Source organism: Leptosomus discolor, chromosome 5 (assembly GCF_034619465.1).
Source record: "Leptosomus discolor isolate bLepDis1 chromosome 5, bLepDis1.hap2, whole genome shotgun sequence".
Taxonomy (NCBI): Eukaryota; Metazoa; Chordata; class Aves; order Leptosomiformes; family Leptosomidae; genus Leptosomus; species Leptosomus discolor.
Window position 1 is genome coordinate 53,865,500 of NC_141395.1, and position 21,173 is coordinate 53,886,672.

Genomic DNA, 21,173 nt, shown 5'->3' on the forward strand with positions numbered 1-21,173 from the left:
TTATTTTTCCCAGTTTTCTTTTGCTCCAACCTCTGAACAAAGACTTCACAACTGGACAAGTCATTCACAGCCAATAATTTATTCTGATTCATTCAAGGTAATTATGATCTGTATTGCTTGCTGAAGGTGAGGTTAAAGTATATACACAAAGTCTTAGTCAAATCACTAGTTCCTAAAGTATTTTTTGTATCCTGTGATCCTTCTCTTTTGTCTCATTGTCATAAGACTTAAACAAGCCTCAAGTTCTTTTAATCAAAGAGTCCAGTCAACTGCTAATATGTCTTTTTTTTAATTCCAAATACTGAAACTGCGAACTTTATACTATTAAGTTCTTCTTTCTTACTCTCTTTCCGTATAATAAAGAGTATCTCATTGAAACTGTAAGCTTCTAGTGGAGATATTTAACTCAAGAATTCTGCTTAAGAATATTTAATGCTCTGCACAAAATCAAGCTGAAAAGGTCTAAATCACCACCAACAAAAATGACCATTGCAGCAGCACCAGGCTCTCCACAGAAATGCTCAAATTTTGCAGTGGCCTTCAATGTTTAAATGTTTCCCAACATTTCAAAAACTTCAAATTCGTCAGCATTCCAAATATGTCAAAATTAGGATGATATATCATTCAAAAGCACGAGTTCAACAGCAGTATCATTTAACTGTATCTCACTTGCAGTGTAAGGGATTATTTAGTTTGAGTAAAAGTGAACAAAACTCAGCTGAAGTCATTATTTTATATGAGCTGAATACCTGCAGAATAATTTGCCATCAGGATGATAGTCAGATTAACGACATTCACTGCATAAGTAAAAGACAAGTCTCCTCTGTTACTTTTCCAGTTCATTTAACTTTATTTCTATCGTGCTAAATAATTACTAATGTAAATGTTATAGTTTTCTGATGGCATTTAACACAAGAATAGTCATACCCTACCTTCAGGCTTGCATGAATGAATTTGTGACCATTAAACTGGCATTTAAGCATTGTTTCATAAATAAATATACACAGAGCAGCTGTATGTGTGTATGACTGGATAAAAGAAAAGTTATTTGAAATGTCATCTCACAACATAGACTCCTTTTAAAACATACACAGGTAACAAAACCTCAAAAAACAACCAGTCAATGATCTTTCATATTATCTAGTAGATATTCTTAGTTGAATATATTCAAAATGACTAAAACCATCTTGTTTTGTCCAAAAGGAAACATGGAATATTTGCAGTAAAAAGGAGTAGTGTGTGTGTATAAAAAACTACACAACCCAATGAAATATATTGATTTTTCAGTTCTGTACTCAAGGAATGAGACATGCATTGTAAGTCTTATACCTATTAATACAAAACCATATTGCATACTGAATGAATTTTTAGAGATGCTCTGATCCAGTCAAAATCAGCCCCACTCATTTTCGTAAATCCATGTGAAGAGGTTTAAAAGTACAAACAGACTTATAATACTTCATATACACTGTAGCTATGGATCTATAGCAAACTATTGCTTAAATGCATAAGTAGGAGTTAAGCTCACCAGCCTGTGAGAAAATACAAAATTTTAGTGATAGTACCAAGGTGGCACTGCATCCCACTTGCACTGCTAAAGACTATAGAAGTGCCTGCAAAGACTTTGATGGGTGACATATCCATCAAGTGGTACAAGTGAGGAAGTCAACACTTACGAATTTGACTGCCTGAACTGAAGACAATGATTTCGTAACTACCTGTCTCAAATAAGAAACACAGAAAGATTTGCTTTAATTTCTAGTCAGAATAATTACAAAGCATGCATGGCACATAAACCAGTTGATTATTTTTTGTATTTGTAAGGAAGACAATCTTCTTTCCCTAGTGTCTGCAAAGACAATACTGAAAAACCTCTAAAACTCTACCCCATCAGTATTTGCTGAAACACTCTGCAACTTTACTTCAGGTTCCTGCTGTTTTTAAAGAAGTGTCAATTCAAGAAAGCAGGCATTAGAGATTTCTGGGATGCACTATTATTGGAAAGTTTAATTTGCTCTAATAATAAAGAAAATGAAGGAAAGAAGCAGATCTTAGTTACAGACCAAAGGACAGTTCTATTTTTATTATTAAAATGATATCATATTTACACTTCAGGAAATGAGACTAAAATTGGCTCAGACCTCAGAAAACTTTTAGACACGTCAATAATACTTTCTCACAGTGCATGTTAGATCAGCATGCAGTCACCCACCATGCATTTTAATGACAGTATATTTAAATTATGCTGTTGAAACTGCACACACACATTGCAGAAAAAGACATATACATAACAAAAGATTAGTGTTCTCACCTTAAGGTGATATCACTACATCAAAAGAAAGAAGCAAGGAACAAAATAAAACCAAATAACTTATATTTTGTTAGAAACACTGTACAAAAATGTCAGGGTCTTGTATAAAATATATAATATATCACTTACAGTTGTATTGTTTCAAGGGTAATGACTTTAAATCAGTTGAATTAGGCCTCCCCCACTCAAAAAAAAAAAAAAAGTTTAAATTATTTAGCTTAACTGATGAAGACATATTTTAATAATAGGGTTCACTCACTGGCAAGCCAGGGGCAGCTAAGGGTAAATATTCCAAGTTGTGAATTTAAAAATTGATCTTAAAAGCTGTTATTGAAATAATTTCTCCAATTATGTCAAAGGTTCAATACCCTTACAGAAAATAATGTTAGCATAAAGTGTTTTACACTTAAGATTTAATACCAAAAGTCAAGAAGAGTAGGTAGCATTCAACACTGTATTATCTTACCAGAACTACTGACAATTCATTTTTAGCAAAACAAAACATAGCCCAAAATAACACGTTATGAAATTCAAACAGTCACAATTTATTCTTGCATTGATTTTGAAGTGGTATGTACGTATCAAGAACATTATGCTTGTATCCTTACTGGTTTGGATGGGTCGGGAATGTTCCATGTTGTTGTGCTGTCTGGTCCATTAATGTTCCTTCTGTTCTTACATGAGGATTGAGACTGTGGTTCACAATCCCAATGTAAATCAAATGGAAGCCTTTGCACAAGTGGTTCACTAGCTTTCAGGAAATTGTCTTTATGTGAAATTTAAGGAAAGATGCAATTTGCAGCTGAAGAGTTGGACTACGACCAAATCTGTCACCTCCATCTTAGCTGAACTAAGTTTAGCAGTCAGAATTTTAAATAAATTATTACATGGTTAGTATTGGAGCTCAGTATTTTCTAGCACAGAAACGAGGCAAAATCTTAACAACTTCTGGCACATAAATTTTCCTTTTTTTTTTTTTCAGTATGTTACATTTTTTTTTAAACAGTAATTATTCTTACACTGACTGGGAGGAAGACTTCTGTCAGTAGTAATCATTAATGCTCATGACATTTGGGGATACTTAGTGTGTAACATGCTCATCCATCTGAGGGTGAATTGAAAAATAACACATTAATTTATATTTTTTTCCAAATATAGCTCATTTTAACAAATATGATCAAGGGCTTTTTTTGAAATAATTGGTTTTCATTTAAAAAAGGTGTATAGTGGTAATGACTTTGCCTCTCATCTGTTTGTTTCTGAACTTGTAGAAATCTTTTACGCAAAAAGATATTAAAAACCCCCCTCAAAATTAATATTTTATGAGTACTCAATAAAGAGGATTAATTGTGACTAATGTACTCTATCTGTAGCCTATGTCACATAAAATTCCTCTCTTAGCTCCATTAGTTTGAATCTTGAGGAGCTATACACGTTAAGAAAACCAAAACATTTTAAACTCACAGAAAATCTGAAAAGATTAAAATTAAAAAAATGTAGCAAGACTCTTCCAGTAGAGCAAGAGCTGAAACTGAATTTCTCATAACTCAATTTGCCTAACCATATTTTGTTCTTCGGAGGTTAAAAGGAAGAATCTTTCTCTGTCTCCTCACCTTCGTAAGCCTTCAGGAAAAAGTTTTGGCCTAGTGCAGAATCAAAACATTAAAAAACCTACCTTCAGTTAAACACGTCCCCCATTTATCCTGAATCAAAACTGCTGCTTAGGCTGTATGATGTTTTTGGCGGTGGTGGTTTTGGGTTTTTGCTTGTTTGTTTGGGTTTTTTTTTTGGGGGGTGGGGGTGGTGGTTTTTTTTTTGACAGAGTTAAAGCAAAGAAGGAAAATAAAAGGGAGGGTCAAACTTGACTTAGTGGCAGGAAAAGCTATAGACATTTATTTAATAAATGTAGTGAATGGTACCCTTAAACTTCTTGAGAGGAGAGACAAGATATGTTTTCTAAATGTCTTTACTCTTCCCTACCATACTCTATCACAGGACTTTACTAACACTCCTGTAAGCAATAGGAAGCAGTCAGAGTGATGTAAAATACTGTATTTCAGCCCTGTTACTGATGATGATTTGTCTGCAAGGCTTCTCATTCCATGTTTGCTGGGGGTATAAGACTTTATGTATAGCTTTTGTATGAAAACATTTACTAATAAATTAGACCACTGAGTCCATTTAAACAGCTGAAAATTTACCGTTCACTCTTACTCTGTGACTGATAATTTAGATATAAACAGCAGAGATCACACATAAATATGATTATGTCTTAATTATGAACCTTGAAGTAAACTCGGTTAGCAGCTCATCTGAGAATTAAAATAAGCACATTTGCCATTTATTTATAAAGGATAACATTAAAATAAAATTAATGCCTTGTTACTATTGTATTTAGACAGCATACTATACACAACCATTCTATCTGTATACCAATAAGTTTGTAATGTACTTCTTAACTGCAAAACATGTTTTGGAAATAAACATGTATAGAAATTTTAAGAAAAGACAACTGTCTTTTACTACTTAGCATGTTTGGCTTAGGGATGTGAAAGATCAGGATGCCAACAGTGGGTCCATTTTCAGAAGTCTCCTTTTTAAATCATTTACTCTGTTTGGTAATATATAAATGAACCACAGAAAATACTGTGGCACCCCATTCAAAAGTCAGACACTATTTACATTGAGTTTGCCATTGTCATGATACTTGTATTCAGAATGTTCCTCATGTTTTTATGCCATTATAATGTTGTCTCTTTCTACCACTCACTCTTCCTTATCCCCAGCAATAAGCGTGCATTCATGCTTTTCAAGCCACTTGGGAAACAAATTTAAAAATATAGCAAAAACAAGTGAATGGTGAGTAGCAGGGGAAGATGAACACTGTTCATATTTAGGCATACCAAAATACTTATTGAGGGATTATCTTTCCTTCAGAGCAATAAAATCTCCCCAGAAGACTTTTGATGATGCTGCTGTAGGACATTTCTCTGCTAATGTCCCCAAAGTTGGCTCCTATCAAGTTACTAATATAACTTTCAATTGTTTGTCCTTCTGAAGATGAAGAGGCACATTGTAATCTCTTCTCAAGACACACTAGAGAGACAGATAAATTCTCATACACAAGATGAGAACATATTATTTTTATGAAGTTCCTGCTGTACTCTTTGTTTTGTAATCCCAGCATTGTATGTGACTATAACATATTAATCACAGAGAAACAAATGGTAAACTGTCACATATTTCTGGCCAAAAGAGAGTACCTGTACTCTCTGTGTAGATGAAAGGGAAAATTATTTCATACATTTACAAAATACTGCCAAAACCGAACAATTTAAAAAAAAATCCTTTGTTATATAGTCATATTTCCCAAGAATATTCAGTGGTGTTAATTGATGAGAACTTGAGGCAAGTTTAGTTAACGAGTTTATTTTTTTTCTCAACACCAATGCAAATGTGACAAGTCTTTAAGAATCAGTTCTGTTCCCAACTTGACTCACAATGCAACTCCAAATGTTTAATTAGTAGAATACATCGAGCACGATAAGAATTATGTGCCTAAGAATTACCATGCTTTAATACATCTTTCTGTGTAGAATAAAATAATGCATCAAAAGGTTTGGAAGACTCAATATCCACCAGATTGTAAAATTAATTTTTTGGGCTGCTGCATAGAAGGATTCCTTTGCCTTTTACATAGCAGAAGAAGTGAAGACGACCTTGCCGACACGCTGGCTAACAAGCCCAATTTAGCAAACATAAACCACTTTGCTTAGCAATTAAAGGATATATTTTTGTCAGGTTTGGTTTTTTTTTCAACTTGTTAGCTGACACTCTAAACTAAAAGATGGTCTCCACTTTTCCTTAGCTTACCACTTTCTATCTTGTCTGGACTGCTAACTATGAACAGGTTATTTTGCTTTTAGTGAAATATATTGCTTCTTACAAAGCTGCCACTAATGTGTCTTTAAAAGGTTACTAGTGTGTGGTATAGCAGCACTCTCCCCTCAAGGATCAATCGCTGAAGCTGTATAAAGAGTCTAGTCTCTCGACCCTGCAGACTGGATCATAAACGTACTTTCGAGCATGGCTCTCTCACAAAGTGTTTACTGCTACTGCACTGCTTGTTCTAAGGTCCTTTAAATTCCTAAACTGAGGGATGTGTGATCATCTCACCTCCCCTTAGGGCAGCCCTAAAATCTGCTTTGCTTTATTGCTTTTCAATGCAATAATGCATGTGCCAGTGGAATAAAACGATTTTTCCAATCCTGCCAGCATTTTGGGTAGTCTCTTCCCTAAACTCTAAATGACAGAAAAATCATTCAGGTCAGCTGCTTTACCGAAAAAGAATACCAAAGATTATATATCGGGCTGGGGCTGGTAAATGGGTAACAAAGGAAGATTATTTTTTCTCCCCTAAAAGGCATTTTAGAGAAGTAGTAGAAACATAATTCAATAAAGTAAATGTTGGATATGTAGTGACAGTACTATTTTCTTATTGTTTGCTTTTCAAGCAAAGTAACTTTTTCTGAAATCACAAGATAATCTTCATTGCATTTTAACTGCAATGAGTCCAACATGGACTTCAAATCATAATGCCAGATAAGTTTTCTTAATTGTGTACTAATACTCTTTTCTTTTTTTCTTTTCTTTTTTTATTTTTTTTGGCATTTTCCTGGAACATTTTTTAAACTTGGCATAGTATAGAGTTGTTTGGATGTGTCTTTTAATAGCTTTGTTTCCCAAAGTTTCCCTGTGTTCACTTTGTCAGTAAAATCAGACGCTGCTGGCCTTACACAATTTTAGAATTGCAAAGGGCATGTAAAACATTCAATTCTACTGCATGTTAAAATGACCACACCTGGTCCTTTGTTACTCAAAACCATTAAATGAATGGGCCAGTGGAGTGTGCTAAAATTATTTTCAATGAGGATAAGGAAAATTATATCAAAGATTTTCCAGTAAGAAAAGAATCTTTCCACTGTGAAACATTTAATGAATTCTTGCCGGTTTTGAATAGGTTACTCCACTTCCATGTTGATAAACTTTTGTCCCTTTCTTTAGTTAACCCTGGAAAATTTTCTTTACAATCATATGCCCAAAGGCAGACATCAGTTAGGCAGGTGACTTCCTGCTACCATGATATACAGAAGAAGGAAAAAAAAAAACAAACCAAAGGGAAGGAGAGAGAGAAAACTCCCCACCTGAAGCTGCAGCACTATTTGGATTTCCCCGTCACCCTGCTTCAAGTGTTGTAAAGTTTTTCCAGATCTATTTTACCCTGCTTGAAACAGAAAAGTCAAGAGCAGTTCAGTACTGGTTACTTACTCAATTGTGTTCCTGTCCACTTTTCCTGTCATATTAATGCCATAGAATTGCTGCATGGCAGCTATAGCTGATTGCATGGTTTCTGCAGAGCGCAACACCGACATTCGGGGGTCAGTTGGTGGAAGGTAGCCATACTTTTGTAACCATACCTGCAATGACAAGTGCAGTGGCTATTAAATAGAAATTAGAGGTAAATAAAATGCTGCCTAGTAATTAGTTTTGTACCGTATATAAAGAAGCCTCTAATTCACCAAGCATAAATCCTGTTAGTTTGGATTGAGGTTTTGTTTGGTTTGGTTTTCAGAGAAGAAATTCGTTGGGGCTTTTATTTCATCTCCTTTATTAAAGATTCTGTTGGGTTAAGACTTACAGTGTTTTCTACCCAGGAGCCAGCTCTCTTTATTATCTGAAACTGCCTTCTTCAATTATTTATTTAATGTATTTATTTATTTGAAGTTACAACTTAAGCATCTAACCCTGGCTCTAGGCACTTCAAGAAATTTTTTAAGCAGATAAAATATAAAATCTACAATATATGCCACATATAATTGACTGCCCACATGGTAGATAATAATATTCACCAACTATAATAATAAATCCACAATAGCTCTCACACAGTTACACTATATTGTTATCATCTCTCAAAAAACATGAAAGAGAGGGTAGACATTCAGCTTTCCAAGAACAGCAAAATCATGTACTTGTAGGCAAAGCAGGTGGCCAGGAGACAGTGAAGTAGCAGAGTCTGTCCCCACTTACAGGAAACTCCCTGATAAGAGGATCTTTCTTTTTAAATTGAGATGGATTAATGCCAAATGTTTATGCTCTTAATTGTGTAGAAGTGAGAGGGAGAAAGAATGGTCCAAATAACTAAAAGCTTTATGGATTAAAGCCAGTATATTCAGAACACCTGGAAAAACCCTCTGAAACATTCTGTCCTCTTGAGGCAATGTTTCATAAGCAAGTAGCTGTGATTATCTTAATGTTTCTAAGCATTCTGAAAATCTACCCTATACAAAGCACAATGTAAGACTTTTGAGGCAATAAGATCTCTGATATATCTTTAGAAATGTCTGAGCCTTTTATCCAAGGACTGGAACTACTCACTTGAATTAAAGGTAACATATATTGCCAATCTACAAGACACAGTTAAATTGTATTGCTGCAGCTTCACTCTCTTCAGTAACACAGTACTTGTGACTCCATAAATCTGATCCTCTGTTCTTTAAAAAAAAAATGAATGGATAAACAAATAAAAAATTGGTTCAGCCACCTCCTGCAAACATATCACATCCCAGTTCACGGATTCTGAATCATTACATTAATGAATGCTATCCACCCACTCTGTCCTTGCAGTGTGTTGTGGGCTCTGTCTGCCTCATACAACACTTCCGGGGTTTTTATCTGTTTATACATATTGTTTAAACATGGCCTAACACCAAACCGTGCAGTCAGCAATTTTCAGCCTTAAGTTTAGCTTGCAGAGTCTACCCAACTCAGTTCCGTAGCAGGTTAACCATGTTAGTGGTGCATTCCTCTTTTATGGACACAGTGAAGACCCACAAGATGGATGAACTCATTGTTGTCATTCACTTTACTAACACTGAACATGTATTATAGGTGAACGTTGGCTCAGTGTAAATAAAAGATAAAACTGTCACAAAAGACAGGGGAAACCTTCAGGTTATGAGTTCAGATATTTCTAATTTAAACAGGTTTAACTTCCCACAGTGCAGTTCAGACACCACCTCAACACAGTTTGTGAGCTCCACACAACAGGGAGATACAGTACAGATAGGATTAAGTCCCACCCTAACCTCTTTCACCTTCACACTATCTCTATATACAGGAGGCGTTCGGAATGAGAACAAAATATTGTAGATAGGAAGATGCTCTTATTTCCAGTATAAATGAATTGCTACAATCAGTACCTACATCCAGCTTTACACAGTCCTCACTTCTTGTACTTCTCAGCTTCAAGAGTGAACTTGTGAATGCTACGTTTGTGCCAGATTTGGATCGTCACACAAATAATTTAGTTTATGTGTCGCTTTGCACAGGAAGTCTGTTTTTCCTTCCATTATTGGTTCTGAAAGGCACAGCTAGACCTGGAAGGTTAGCAAGAGCAATGCAATAGGTGGAAACAAGACCATGGCAGTAAGAAATAAGTTTGACACAGAGCGGGTTGATTTCAATGTAGCATGTAGTGTCCTTTTGAATTTACATTTCATTCATATTACACATTACAATGAGTATATTTAAGAATGGGGTTATTTTGAGCTTACCCTTCTCAAATCAGTGATATTAAAACAAATGATCAGTCAGGGAACAAAATTAATTCTGAGCAGCATGTCACTTGTCTCAAACAATGCCACCTTCTTGCTGCCTTAGCATGAATTTGGTATGCAGACACAGAGCAGGGCTTTTCATGAAGCTCTCTGTCAGGTGCTAAGGGCACACAAATTGCTTGATAGGCTTGTGAGGCCACCTATTACCACTCAAAACCTTTCTCACTGTGGCATAACTGAAGAGACAGAGGTATGGGGTTACAAGTAACTAAAATTACCAGGCACTAAACCTTCAGGTATCTGAATTAGGAAAGCTAAATTAGGAAAGCTATAGAAAGACAGTAAGAATAGCCTGGAATGTACTGCTTATGGGAGAAGTGGAGCAGAGAGGACAAACTGGATCTAGCTGAGTGCCACGGCAGACACAGAAAAGAGACGTGGCTCAGAAACAGCAGGAGAGGACAGTGTAGCCTTTCCCCTTCTAAAAAGACTTAAATACAAGTTAAATATAGGATGCCTGATAGTCTCTATCACTGAACAAAGGAGGTAGACCATCTGGGTCTTCCCTCAGCCTTCAGAATAGCAAGCAGAAGACACAGTCAACATACCAGAAAGTCAGGTGACACTCTGAAAGCAAGTTTTTTTTCCTGAAAATTCAGACAAATTAACCTCCAAGACTAATAACTGGTGAATGCTTGAGAGCTAGTAGCCAACTAGTGTTTTTTCCCCGTGAGAAAGGATCATGGAAAAAAAATAAGTGACATCAAATCTAGTTCCTGTTGTATTCCTCAGATTCCTTAGTCTTCTATTAAACAAATTTTGAAGGACCTTGGCTCATGCTGTCAGATACCTGAAATATGCCCCTCTGATTCTATTGTACATAGTCCAAATGCTGGGAACTAGGGAGGAGAAGCTTAACTTTAAAATGAAGACCAAAATATAGAGGTGGGCAAAACAACAAAGAGGAAAAGAAACAGAATGAGGCAGAGACAGCAGGGGAACAATGGAAAACAATTTCCTCACATCCTTGTATTTTTGAGGCAGCATTTTAAAGAAATTATGACCACAAGAATTTTCCCCTCTACTGAAATTAGACGTCTCTCTGCCTTAATGCACTTCAGCAATGACAATGCAGTGTTGGTGAGACATCTGTCATCCTGAGGAACTCATCTGTCTTGGAACAAGGAAATAGTGAAGTAGATCCATCTAACATGTAATGTCTGGAATGCCAACAGAGAGACCCTTTGCACAGATTCCAAAATCCGTGATATGTCCTATTCCTTCATATAGTTTAGGAAGATAAAATACTACTACTTCAAGTGAAGTTTTTGGGCAGGACTTTCTTGTCCTGCAGCAAAATGGAAGCCATGGTAATCTTTCATGGTAACTACAGAAAAACACAGCTGGAAGACAATGGGCTCCACCACTTCCCTCTCTATTACAGGACTTTACTATCCTACTGCTCTGAAGTTTGTCTTAGAGTTGAATCTCCCTCACTATAATTTAAGCCTCTAATGTCTCATTTCGCCTGCTATGGGTGAGGGGAATCAATTATTCTTTTCCCCTTCAGCAGCCTTTCATGTATTTGAGCTCTCTTATGTGAGCCACTCTTTCTAACCATTTTAAATAAACTAAAGAAACCTCTTTTGTTTAATCTTATTTCATTGTCCACATTAACCTCCAGGAAATCAGAAGCTAAAAATCTATCTTTATTAACCATCTGCTTGCAGTAGATTTGTATGTCAGTTCCCATTGTTAGCCTATTAACAAACACTGGAGTTTAGCTGAAGTGTTAGGAGTAATTCAGAAGAACATGGACACTCAAACACTTAATTTTGGAAAAGAACGAACAAAAAAAACACCCAGGAATAAAATTAGCCTAAAAATATTTTTTGTCACTAATCGGCTTTCAAGGCTTATGTCCCATCTATACATTTTTAAATGATAAAACTATGCTTTACACACAGTTTTTCCACCAGAAAAATTCCTTCAGCGTAATTCCACCTTTTCTTTTCATAATTGTAAGGAAAAAGATAAACAGAATCCATTGGTGATGAAAGCTGTAGAGTTGCTAGGAGTTTGTTGGTGACCTGCTACTTCTGCAGGAGTACATGGAACCTGTAAGTGCTCAGCACACAAGCTGTATCACCTTTCAGATCTTGGATGTCATTGACTGGAAGCTATGTCATACAGACCATCTGGCTATGGAATAGATAGCACTTTGTCACATAGCTGTATGTTTGTCTCCTCTAAAGGATAAAGCATGTGCTAACTTAAAGTGTATTAAATACACCAATGGATTTCAATCATTCAGATCTTTGCTAGTTTTGAAGAGTGCTCTTAAAAACAGTATATGGACACCAAACTGTTACTGAGAACAAAGAAAACCAATATATCATCATTAAAGATTAGGCAAGAATATTATGAAGATAATCAGAGTTTCAGAGAGCCTACTGATTTCTAAGATGATAGAAGAGAACTTATCAACAAAATATTAACGTTCCTGAATGACAATACATAGTATAAGCTAAAGTACAATTACGTTCTATGAACGTGAAAGCTTAGTAAATCAGTCTAATAAAGCATGGATCAAAACAATTTCATAAACACCTTCAGTAGCGCAGCTGCATATCATTATTATTCATGTATTCATGTTCCTTTTTTAGATTTTGTCATGCAAACAAAATTCCTATCTGTACTGAGTAAAACTGTGACATTTCATAATTTCAAAATATTTTGACTTTGGGGTTTTTTTGATACACTTGCACCAAATACACTATAAGTGAAATAATTTAAAACGTCTGAGTAATCCAGGAGATTGGTATTTTGAAAAAGCATACATTTAAGAATCTGACTTACACTGACACCACAGGATTTAGCAGTTCCAGTGCTGATGTCATTTTGAAAAGAGATTGAAGGCTTTTACTATGGTATGGACAATAAGCTAACTCCAGAATTAGTATCCACAGACCAGGTCATTTCTCCATTTAAGCCAATTAATCATGGCTAATGGTTTGTTTTAACTGCAGACCTAACTGTTGCAGAATACTGACTTTTCATGACAACTTGATAGCCATATAGACAGAGGTAGACAGAAGTGTTTACACAAAGCTTTACAGGGAATCTTCTGCTGTTTTTCCTAGTTCATATCTCTAATGCCACCAGTTCCTCATTGGTGATGTTTTCTCTTTTTAACAGAAGACACTGATGTAAATTTACAGAATGGATATATTGTATATGGTATCTATCTAGTGAGAAAAATACTTCCAAAAAAAGCATGTAACAAGAACATATAGTCCAGGAAAGTCTAATCTAGTCTATCAGAAATGTCTACAGAATAAGAATAAGAATTATGACAGATAATTTAATAGTTTAATGGTTATGATTGGTTTGCTGCCTGTGGTTGTAATTTGAGATAACTAACCCTTAACAGCTAAAAAAGATCCTGCATGTTCTGAATACATTAGTCTGTAATGGCTTGAAGCTTACAAACAAATCCACTTCTTGGAAATTGTATAGCAGGGTGGAAAAGATCTTAAACAGAAGGAATCATCTTCAGACCAAGCAACTATCTTGTTTGTTATTACAAACATGCCAAAAAGAAAAAGTCAAAATATCAGCTTGCAAAATTTAGTTCTCCAATGGCCTAAACTAGAAAGTGACCAGCTTCTTTTCCTGTGAATTACTGTGGCAACCCCCCAAAAACCAATTTAGATGTGGTGTTGGCATAGTCTTAGACACATTAACAGTGGTAATCTCTATTGTGGATTACAGAATGAGTAAGAAGGACTTAATAATTCACAAAAGTCTGTGGGATGTCTAGGTTGCGGACTGCACTATACTAAATACTTAGATGCAGTACTGGAAGTAGCAGAGTTGAGATCACAGTGAGCCAAACAATGGGATAAATTAGGTCTCACTAAGTTCAGTGTTGTTGCAGCTAGATAGTTCAAAATTAGTTGAGCATCTCCACTGTTCTAGTATGTGTATGGTTATAGTTTTTTTCTGCTTTACTCCTCAAAATGGATGTGAAACAGAACTTTCCTATTATATAGGTCTCAGACAGTACAAAACCAGATTTACCAATACATGATATTATATGTCTCTTTCTACATAAAGTCAGGAGACAGGGTATAGTCTGGAATTTCCCCATGCAAGTGTACGGTGACTAAGATATTTTAAAAGGGAAATCCTCTTCCCGAAGAGAAGTAATTCCATTGCAAGAATCAAGACTGCAGCCCAAGGCCAGAAGCTCTACCTGGTTAGTGATTTAAACTGAACTCAGAGTCCAAGGAGTGGCAAAAGTATAAAGGTAAAATGTATTCAGAATTGTTTCTGGATGTCCTCTCATTTATAAATTCAAGTTTGGTTTAAATATTCTAAATTCTTTGCTTTACTGCCATACTTGTACATGGAAAAAACCCTGTTACTTGAGAGCAGCAGGAGTGGAAGGCATAAAAGAGCAGCCATAAGCACCAGGACAGAGTCATTTGCAGATCCCAGGCAGATGGGGACCTATCTGTAAGTGTCAGATGTGGGATCCGCATGTAACATTGTGCTTGAGCGACTCTGAAATACACTTGGAACAGGGATCAGACACTAGCCATCTCCAAAAGCAGGAGTTACATTGTTCATTCACTACTTCTACTAAGCGTCTGTACCAAGAGTGCATTAGTGTTGTAACAACTATGACACAAATCCTTGCCCTGGAAACTCTTTGTACCTTGAGCATTCCCTGTAACAGTATGCACATTTATAACTGATTGCAGAATGTAGACTTTATTCATTAGCTGCTCAGGGAGATTTTCTCCAGAAATCTCCAGAGTAGTCTGGCAGGGACCCAAACCAGTGCAAACACTTCCACAAATCAGACTAACAGTTCTAGTAGATGTAAACACTTTATCATAGACTGCATGCTAGGCAATACTGTCCTTATATCTTTCTAGAATTTCTATAGCTTCTAAGAAAATATGAAGTGCTCTGCAGGGATAAGGAAGCTGTGTTGAATAATCTGGCCAGATAAATCATGACTGCTTCAGAAGAAAAAAAAAAAAAACCCAAACTTCTGGGGCCATGAAGATGATTAAGGGATTGGAGCATTTCTCCTATGAGGAAAGACTGAAAGAGCTGGGACTGTTCAGCCTAGAGAAGAGAAGGCTCTGGGGAGATCAGAGAGTAGAGAAGATGGAGCTGTGCTTTTTTCAGCAGCGCCCAGTGACAGCACCAGTGGCAATGGGCACAAACTGAAACATGAGAGGTTCCCTCTCAACATAAGGAAACCCTTTTTCACTGTGAGGTTGGTCAAACACTGGCACAGGTTGTCCAGAGACATCACAGAGTCTCCGTTCCTGGAGTCTTGGAGATACTCAAAAGCCATGTGGACATGGTCCTGGGCAGCTTGCTCTGGATGGTCCTGCTTGAGCAGTGCGTTGGACCAGATGATCTCCAAAGGTCCCCTCCAACCTCACCCATTCTGTGTGATTCTGTGATTCTAGACTGGAGCTCCCAAAACTGCAATAATCTGAAGACTTGTAGAATCCTCTTCATACTGGCTCAAACCATGGAAAAGTCCCTGAGGATTAGAAATCCAGTTAAGTCAGTACTGATATTTTTATAGTTTTTTACCCCAAGTTCTGTTGCAATAATTACTCTAAAATTACTCCAGACTAATTCTTATGGTCAAACAAAACAATAGTTTCTTTTACTGTGCACACTACTCTCAAACTGAAATGAATGTATATTTTAGCTTCCACAGAGAAAGGTGCATGGGTGCATACAGGAATGTGTTCTGAGGCTGGCTGATTTAAATTAGCAATTCTAACAGAATGTTCAGTTGACTCCATTGCAAAACTTTGGTTTGAAACAGAAGACTGCTAACTTTGGCTAAGCATGTAGTCCTTACAAATTATGTTTATAGTCACTGATTTTCTTAGACAGACACTCTCGTCATGGAGAAGTGGAGACTTCATTTGGTATTATAACTCACATACTTGTACCCAGTGTCATTCTAAGATCTCCAAGACTTAAAGAACAGTAGTTATCTAGGAGGAAAAACATGCCTACATACTTAATTCCTAAACAGCCGCCATGTCTCATGGACCCTCTTACCTTTGGCCTATAAGGCATTGACACTGCTCCTAACATGAAGACAAAAAAAAGGACTGGCAGAGAATTGGGAAATATGAACACAGGAACAACACCAATTATAAGTGTTTATGCAGTAGAAGTCAGAAGGTTTGCTACAAGAAGCAAGAGAGTCTCATTGTGTTACTCTGAACAAACTAAGAATGAGAGTCAATTCCATCAGAAATAGGCACTATCTAGTTCAATGTGAAATGAAGAAACAGTCTATAGGAAGGAGAGACTGAAAACCCCTACGTACAAGTGGTGTGGAGTAACTTAATCTTTTAAAAAAAATAAAGTAGAAAAAACGAGTAATTCTCAGTAGTCATCCACAGTCATTGAAAAAAAATTGAGGAGACAGTCTTGGAGATAACCTATGTAGCAGAGTGTTGCAAGATTAGGAAAAAAGTCCTTATGTTCAAAGATGAAAATAAGTCCCAGGAAGTTAGTTCTCCACAGCGCTCTCTTTCTACAACACCTATGCAATAAAACATTTTGTTTATGAATCTCAAACTAAGGAAGAACTTGGGTCCAATTTTGCAACTCTTTGCCTGATAGATAAGGAGCCTGGTTTCTGGTACACATTTTGCAAGAATTGTGGTCTACTTCTTTGACAAACATCATATTGTGAGGTATGAAGATTGCCCACAAGATTCCACAACCTCCAGTCCCTGTAAGACTAACTTTATTTGTCGAATCTCATACATTTCTTTGCCTCTTTCTCTCTCTGTGTATCTTCTGAGAGGTTACTCATGTCTTCCTACCTGCAATATCCTTGATCTTTGCTGGGTTTAGGTCTTTCTCTTTCTTTTACTGCTTTCTACAGCTTGCTATATGTAACTGCAGAGATCAAGGTGATTTGCATATATCAAACCCAATGATGAGGCTAGAGCCACAGGCCCATTAGGCATTCCTGGGAAATTCATGGTAGTGAAAATAAGAAGGAGTGATGCCTCTGAACTTGCCTCAGTACAGCACTGCAAGAATCCAGAGAAGGCTTGGAACATATAAAACACGATATAAATGCAACTGTCATTTGGTGATGTATCAAGGAAGGCAAGAGTTCAAAGTGACTCCTTCACTCTCTAGAAGATTACCCCACCTTGTCATTGCCTTGGTAGCAGCATCTTTTTTCCCTATAACTTTGCAATAACTCACCTGCAAGCTGATTATTTTTGTCTATTACATCTATAAATTGCTGGCATTATTCTGTCCGTCTTTACTGTCATAGCATTTTAGTGTAGAATTGTTTATTCTATTTCACTATTTCTAAAAGCAACCAAGGAACACCAACCAGGGTGTTGCTGCTTAGATCCTACAGCTTAGCTCTTGCTTAGACTTTTGTTTCTTCTGTTTTAAACTCCACATGAGAAAGGCCTGACTTCCCTCACACACATTTAATCATGAATTCATAACGACTGCTTCACTGCTTCCATTGCCATCCTACAAGCAGCAAAGTCTCAAAGCAGTTAGCACTGGCTGGAAAGGGTCACAGATGTTTTCAGGCTCTGAGAGTATCATTGCAGTCAAACATGTACTTCAAGAGAAGCATTCATATCACTAAAATTTAACAGTAATATAGGAATTTTCCTCATAGACTATAAAATCATAAGCAGCAGCAGTTACATCAGATGAATAGAAAATGTATACTACTATAAGAATGTAAAAAATCATTTTTATTTGTTATGTCTTCTATGGCACAATCATAAATTACTTGCTGCCAGGTAAAAAAAAAAATAAAATAAAATATACCAACAGTGTATTAACCAAAAATACATTAATCCTTACTGCTCCTTTTTATATGTCCCAAGAGGTTGTTTCAAATTATCTCAATAAAAGTACTAAAACTTTGTTCTAAGACCTTTACGTAGGAAATACATAAATACACAATGTACCAACAGATGGTGGTGTGCTACTTTAAAAAAGCTTGTAATAAAATCAAAATGTCGAGCTACGAAGTTCCTTTGGGGAAATGATTATTCAAACCATATCTGACACTTGGTATTTGAATCCATTAGATAAAATAATGTTACTATTATAGTTTATGCAGTTCCAAGTTTACATCAGTGAAGCAGATGAACTGCAAGTTAAACATCTATAGGAAATATGACTGGGTCAAACTTTTTTTTTTTCTCCATCTCCCTTAAATTTTCTTCATTATAATAGTTTTTTTTCCCATTTTATAGAAGCAAGAAGCATAATATTTTGAATCATAAACACATCCATTAAATATCTATGCAAATATTTCCTGTGTAGATATCAATATTGTGAATATTCTCATATCATGGATTAAACTAAAATTGCATTAAAGCAAAAGACTAGAAATGCAACAACACATTGCATGTTTTGTGGATTTATACTTCATAGGGCTTTTTACTATACCTTTACAGATAAGATTGCATGTAAATTCATACTGTACTGCACATTAAGTATTTGAAAGCCTCTGTCTGTAAAAAAACAACTGGCTAAGTTAAAATCAACAGCAAAGTTGCCTTCAGTGGAAACAGGAGGTATTAAACTGAATCAGATAGTTCCATTATTTTGATGAATGTTACTTTTACATTTTTTCTTTCTACGATTTGTCTTTTCAGCAATTGATGATGTCACTACTATTTGCAATACAAGCTTTTATGGTACAGAATGTTTGCTTCTTATGGTGAAAAGAGATTTTAAATATAAATTGATACTAAACTCACTTTTAAATTGAAAATATTCTTTTTCTGTCTTCTGCTTTTCAAAGTCAGATATATAGGATACAAAATTTAAGATGCTACACTTCCTTGCTGGATATCATTCCATATTTTAGAAAACCTTCATTTTTACAATCAATCTGGTACAAGATTTGAGATATCTTCAGTACTATAATAGCTCTTTGAAGCTGATTCATTCTTTCCTGCAGAAATCTGTAGACAGAAGATGGACATGGATTTTATAAGTACGTAAAATCTACAGATAGTATCAATTTGTCACTTCCCAGGAAGAGAATGCAATGAACAGAAAAGGTAATAGTGTGTTTCCCAAATTACTTTATTTGCTCCACACAGCAGAATCAAAACAACAACAGAAAGTAAACACTACAACACAACATCATTTGAAAGAAAAACCTTGTAACTTCTGCGAGAAGGCATGGGAGCTAATAGAGAAGAAAGGAAGTAAAGTCCCCAAAATACATGATTTCTTTGGAGCAATGCATTCAGTTGGAAGGAAGATGGGCAACAGCTTAATTCAGCCACTCTCTTCTTGTTTTGCAATGAAGACAATCTATTCAGCTACACAGTAACTTTATCTGATCGGAAGATGTAAGGATGAAAAGGAAAAGGCAGTACAGAAACCAGCTCATCCTCCGCCCCATTCTCTTTGAGTTTCTGACTTACTCCCCAGTTTTGAAAATGCTAGTCCAATAGAGGAATTTCCATGGGATATTGATCTGTAAGTAATGTTTCCCACTTCCATTTCCAACCCTTCTTCAGAAAATGCCCATGGGAGATGACTCTGCCACAGGGAGGGCAAGGATCAATCAGAATTTAGAGCTTCCATTTTTACATGCTTGCTTCTAATGAGTCTCTCTGATAATTTATGCAAATTACACCTGTCTTATTTTCCTCTTGTACATATGGTTTAAACAGAACCAGGCAGTGCCCTACAGCTGAAGAGGTAACAAACAATACTGGTTAAACATTTTTACCTTTTTTTTTTTCTTTAAATCCTCTTCACAGTGATCCCATACCTTTAATAAATTCTGTTTTAGCATGGATCAGAATAGGTGAATGCAGTAACTTTTCTGTACAGAGTTCAAATCTTAAGTAGCAAGAAAAGGTGAATTTGGTACAGGTAAGACACTATTCTTGCTTCAAATCACCACGGAATCCATCACAATTGACTCCTGCCATGGGTGTTAAGGTGAAGAAAAAAAACAGAAAGTGCAGCAGAAGCTGTCTTGCTTGCTATAATAGACATATTAATCCTGAAGTAAAACATTCCCTTTCCTTGAAACCATCTCTGTGTAGATTAGTGGCAGAATATGACCAACTCAGGCCAACTGTATTAGCTTCCTACCTTCATAAAGATAAAAAAATCCTGATGCTTCATTTAAGTCTATTCTGTTTGCAGTACACTAACTCAACAGCTGTTTGTAAACCTTCTGTAAGCAGCAGAAAGACTGCATATATTTCATTACATCTGCAACTCTCCTTTCTATGTCATCCTCTAAACTCTATTTTTGTTAAAAGGGCAGGCTTACAAAAATAGAAGGGGGGAAAGGGAAGTGGTGGATTGATGCAAGTGAGGGATGCTACAAGGTGATTCCTGCAGGCAGAAAGGGACATACAGTAATTGCTTTAAAGCAAACCACGGGATTATCTTTTATTAGCTCCCCTATGGGCTACGGTCATGTGTACTGCAATTTTAAAATGTAATAGAACAATTTCAGCTTTGCTTAATTAGGACTTGGTGCTGTGAATTCCTTAATACTCTCAACAGCCATAGGTTCAGATGGCTGCTTGGAGCACTCAGTACCTGGCAGAATTCAGTGCCCCTGTCAATCAACAGCAAGATTAGGATTTATCTATACTTCTACATATATTAAAAAAATAAGTTGCTAAAAGAAAATAATTTCCTTACACTCATCACTGGTAACATTTATAAAGCTCAGACATTGTACAGGTTTTCTTGTATAAATATATAGTTTTTCTAACTCAAATATGCAGATAGAATCAAAACAGCAGAAAAGGCCAGGGAAAATTATATGTGCGTGCTTTTCTGTTTTCTTTTCTTCTGAGGCATGTGGTCTTCCACGCAATTAAGAAGGATAATATGCAAAACAAGTAACAGTACATTTTAGAAATTTCATTTACAATTCATAAGTTGTGTATTCTCATAGCAATGTCATTAGTATGCTAATCCTGTGAACCTAATGATTAAGTATCCCAAGCAGCACTTCATTTAATGTTCATTTGTCTTCAGTTTAATGTAAGTATTTTAGACTTGGTCTATTATAAACTAGAGGGAAAATTAGACCCGGTATTATCCAATTCAGCAACTAAATCCGAATTTCCAAAAGAACTTGTACATTTTTATGTTGGTTCAAACCACAAATAAGAACAGCTTTTGCATGGATTAAAGCC

At 36.0% G+C, this 21,173-nt stretch overlaps 1 protein-coding gene across 2 annotated transcripts in view; it reads right to left on the reverse strand.

Annotated features, from left to right (window-relative positions):
• MMP16 (matrix metallopeptidase 16) overlaps positions 1 to 21,173 on the reverse strand; it is a 191,870-nt gene that overhangs the window by 92,328 nt on the left and 78,369 nt on the right. The window contains exons 2-3 of one of the 2 annotated variants that reach the window (XM_086465304.1): positions 7,640 to 7,788; positions 2,312 to 2,326 (exon numbers count right to left, since the gene is read on the reverse strand). In XM_086465304.1, the coding sequence (XP_086321430.1) occupies positions 2,312 to 2,326; positions 7,640 to 7,788 (164 nt within the window). The remainder of the gene's footprint in view (positions 1 to 2,311; positions 2,327 to 7,639; positions 7,789 to 21,173) is intronic. The other variant, XM_086465305.1, reaches the window with a different exon arrangement.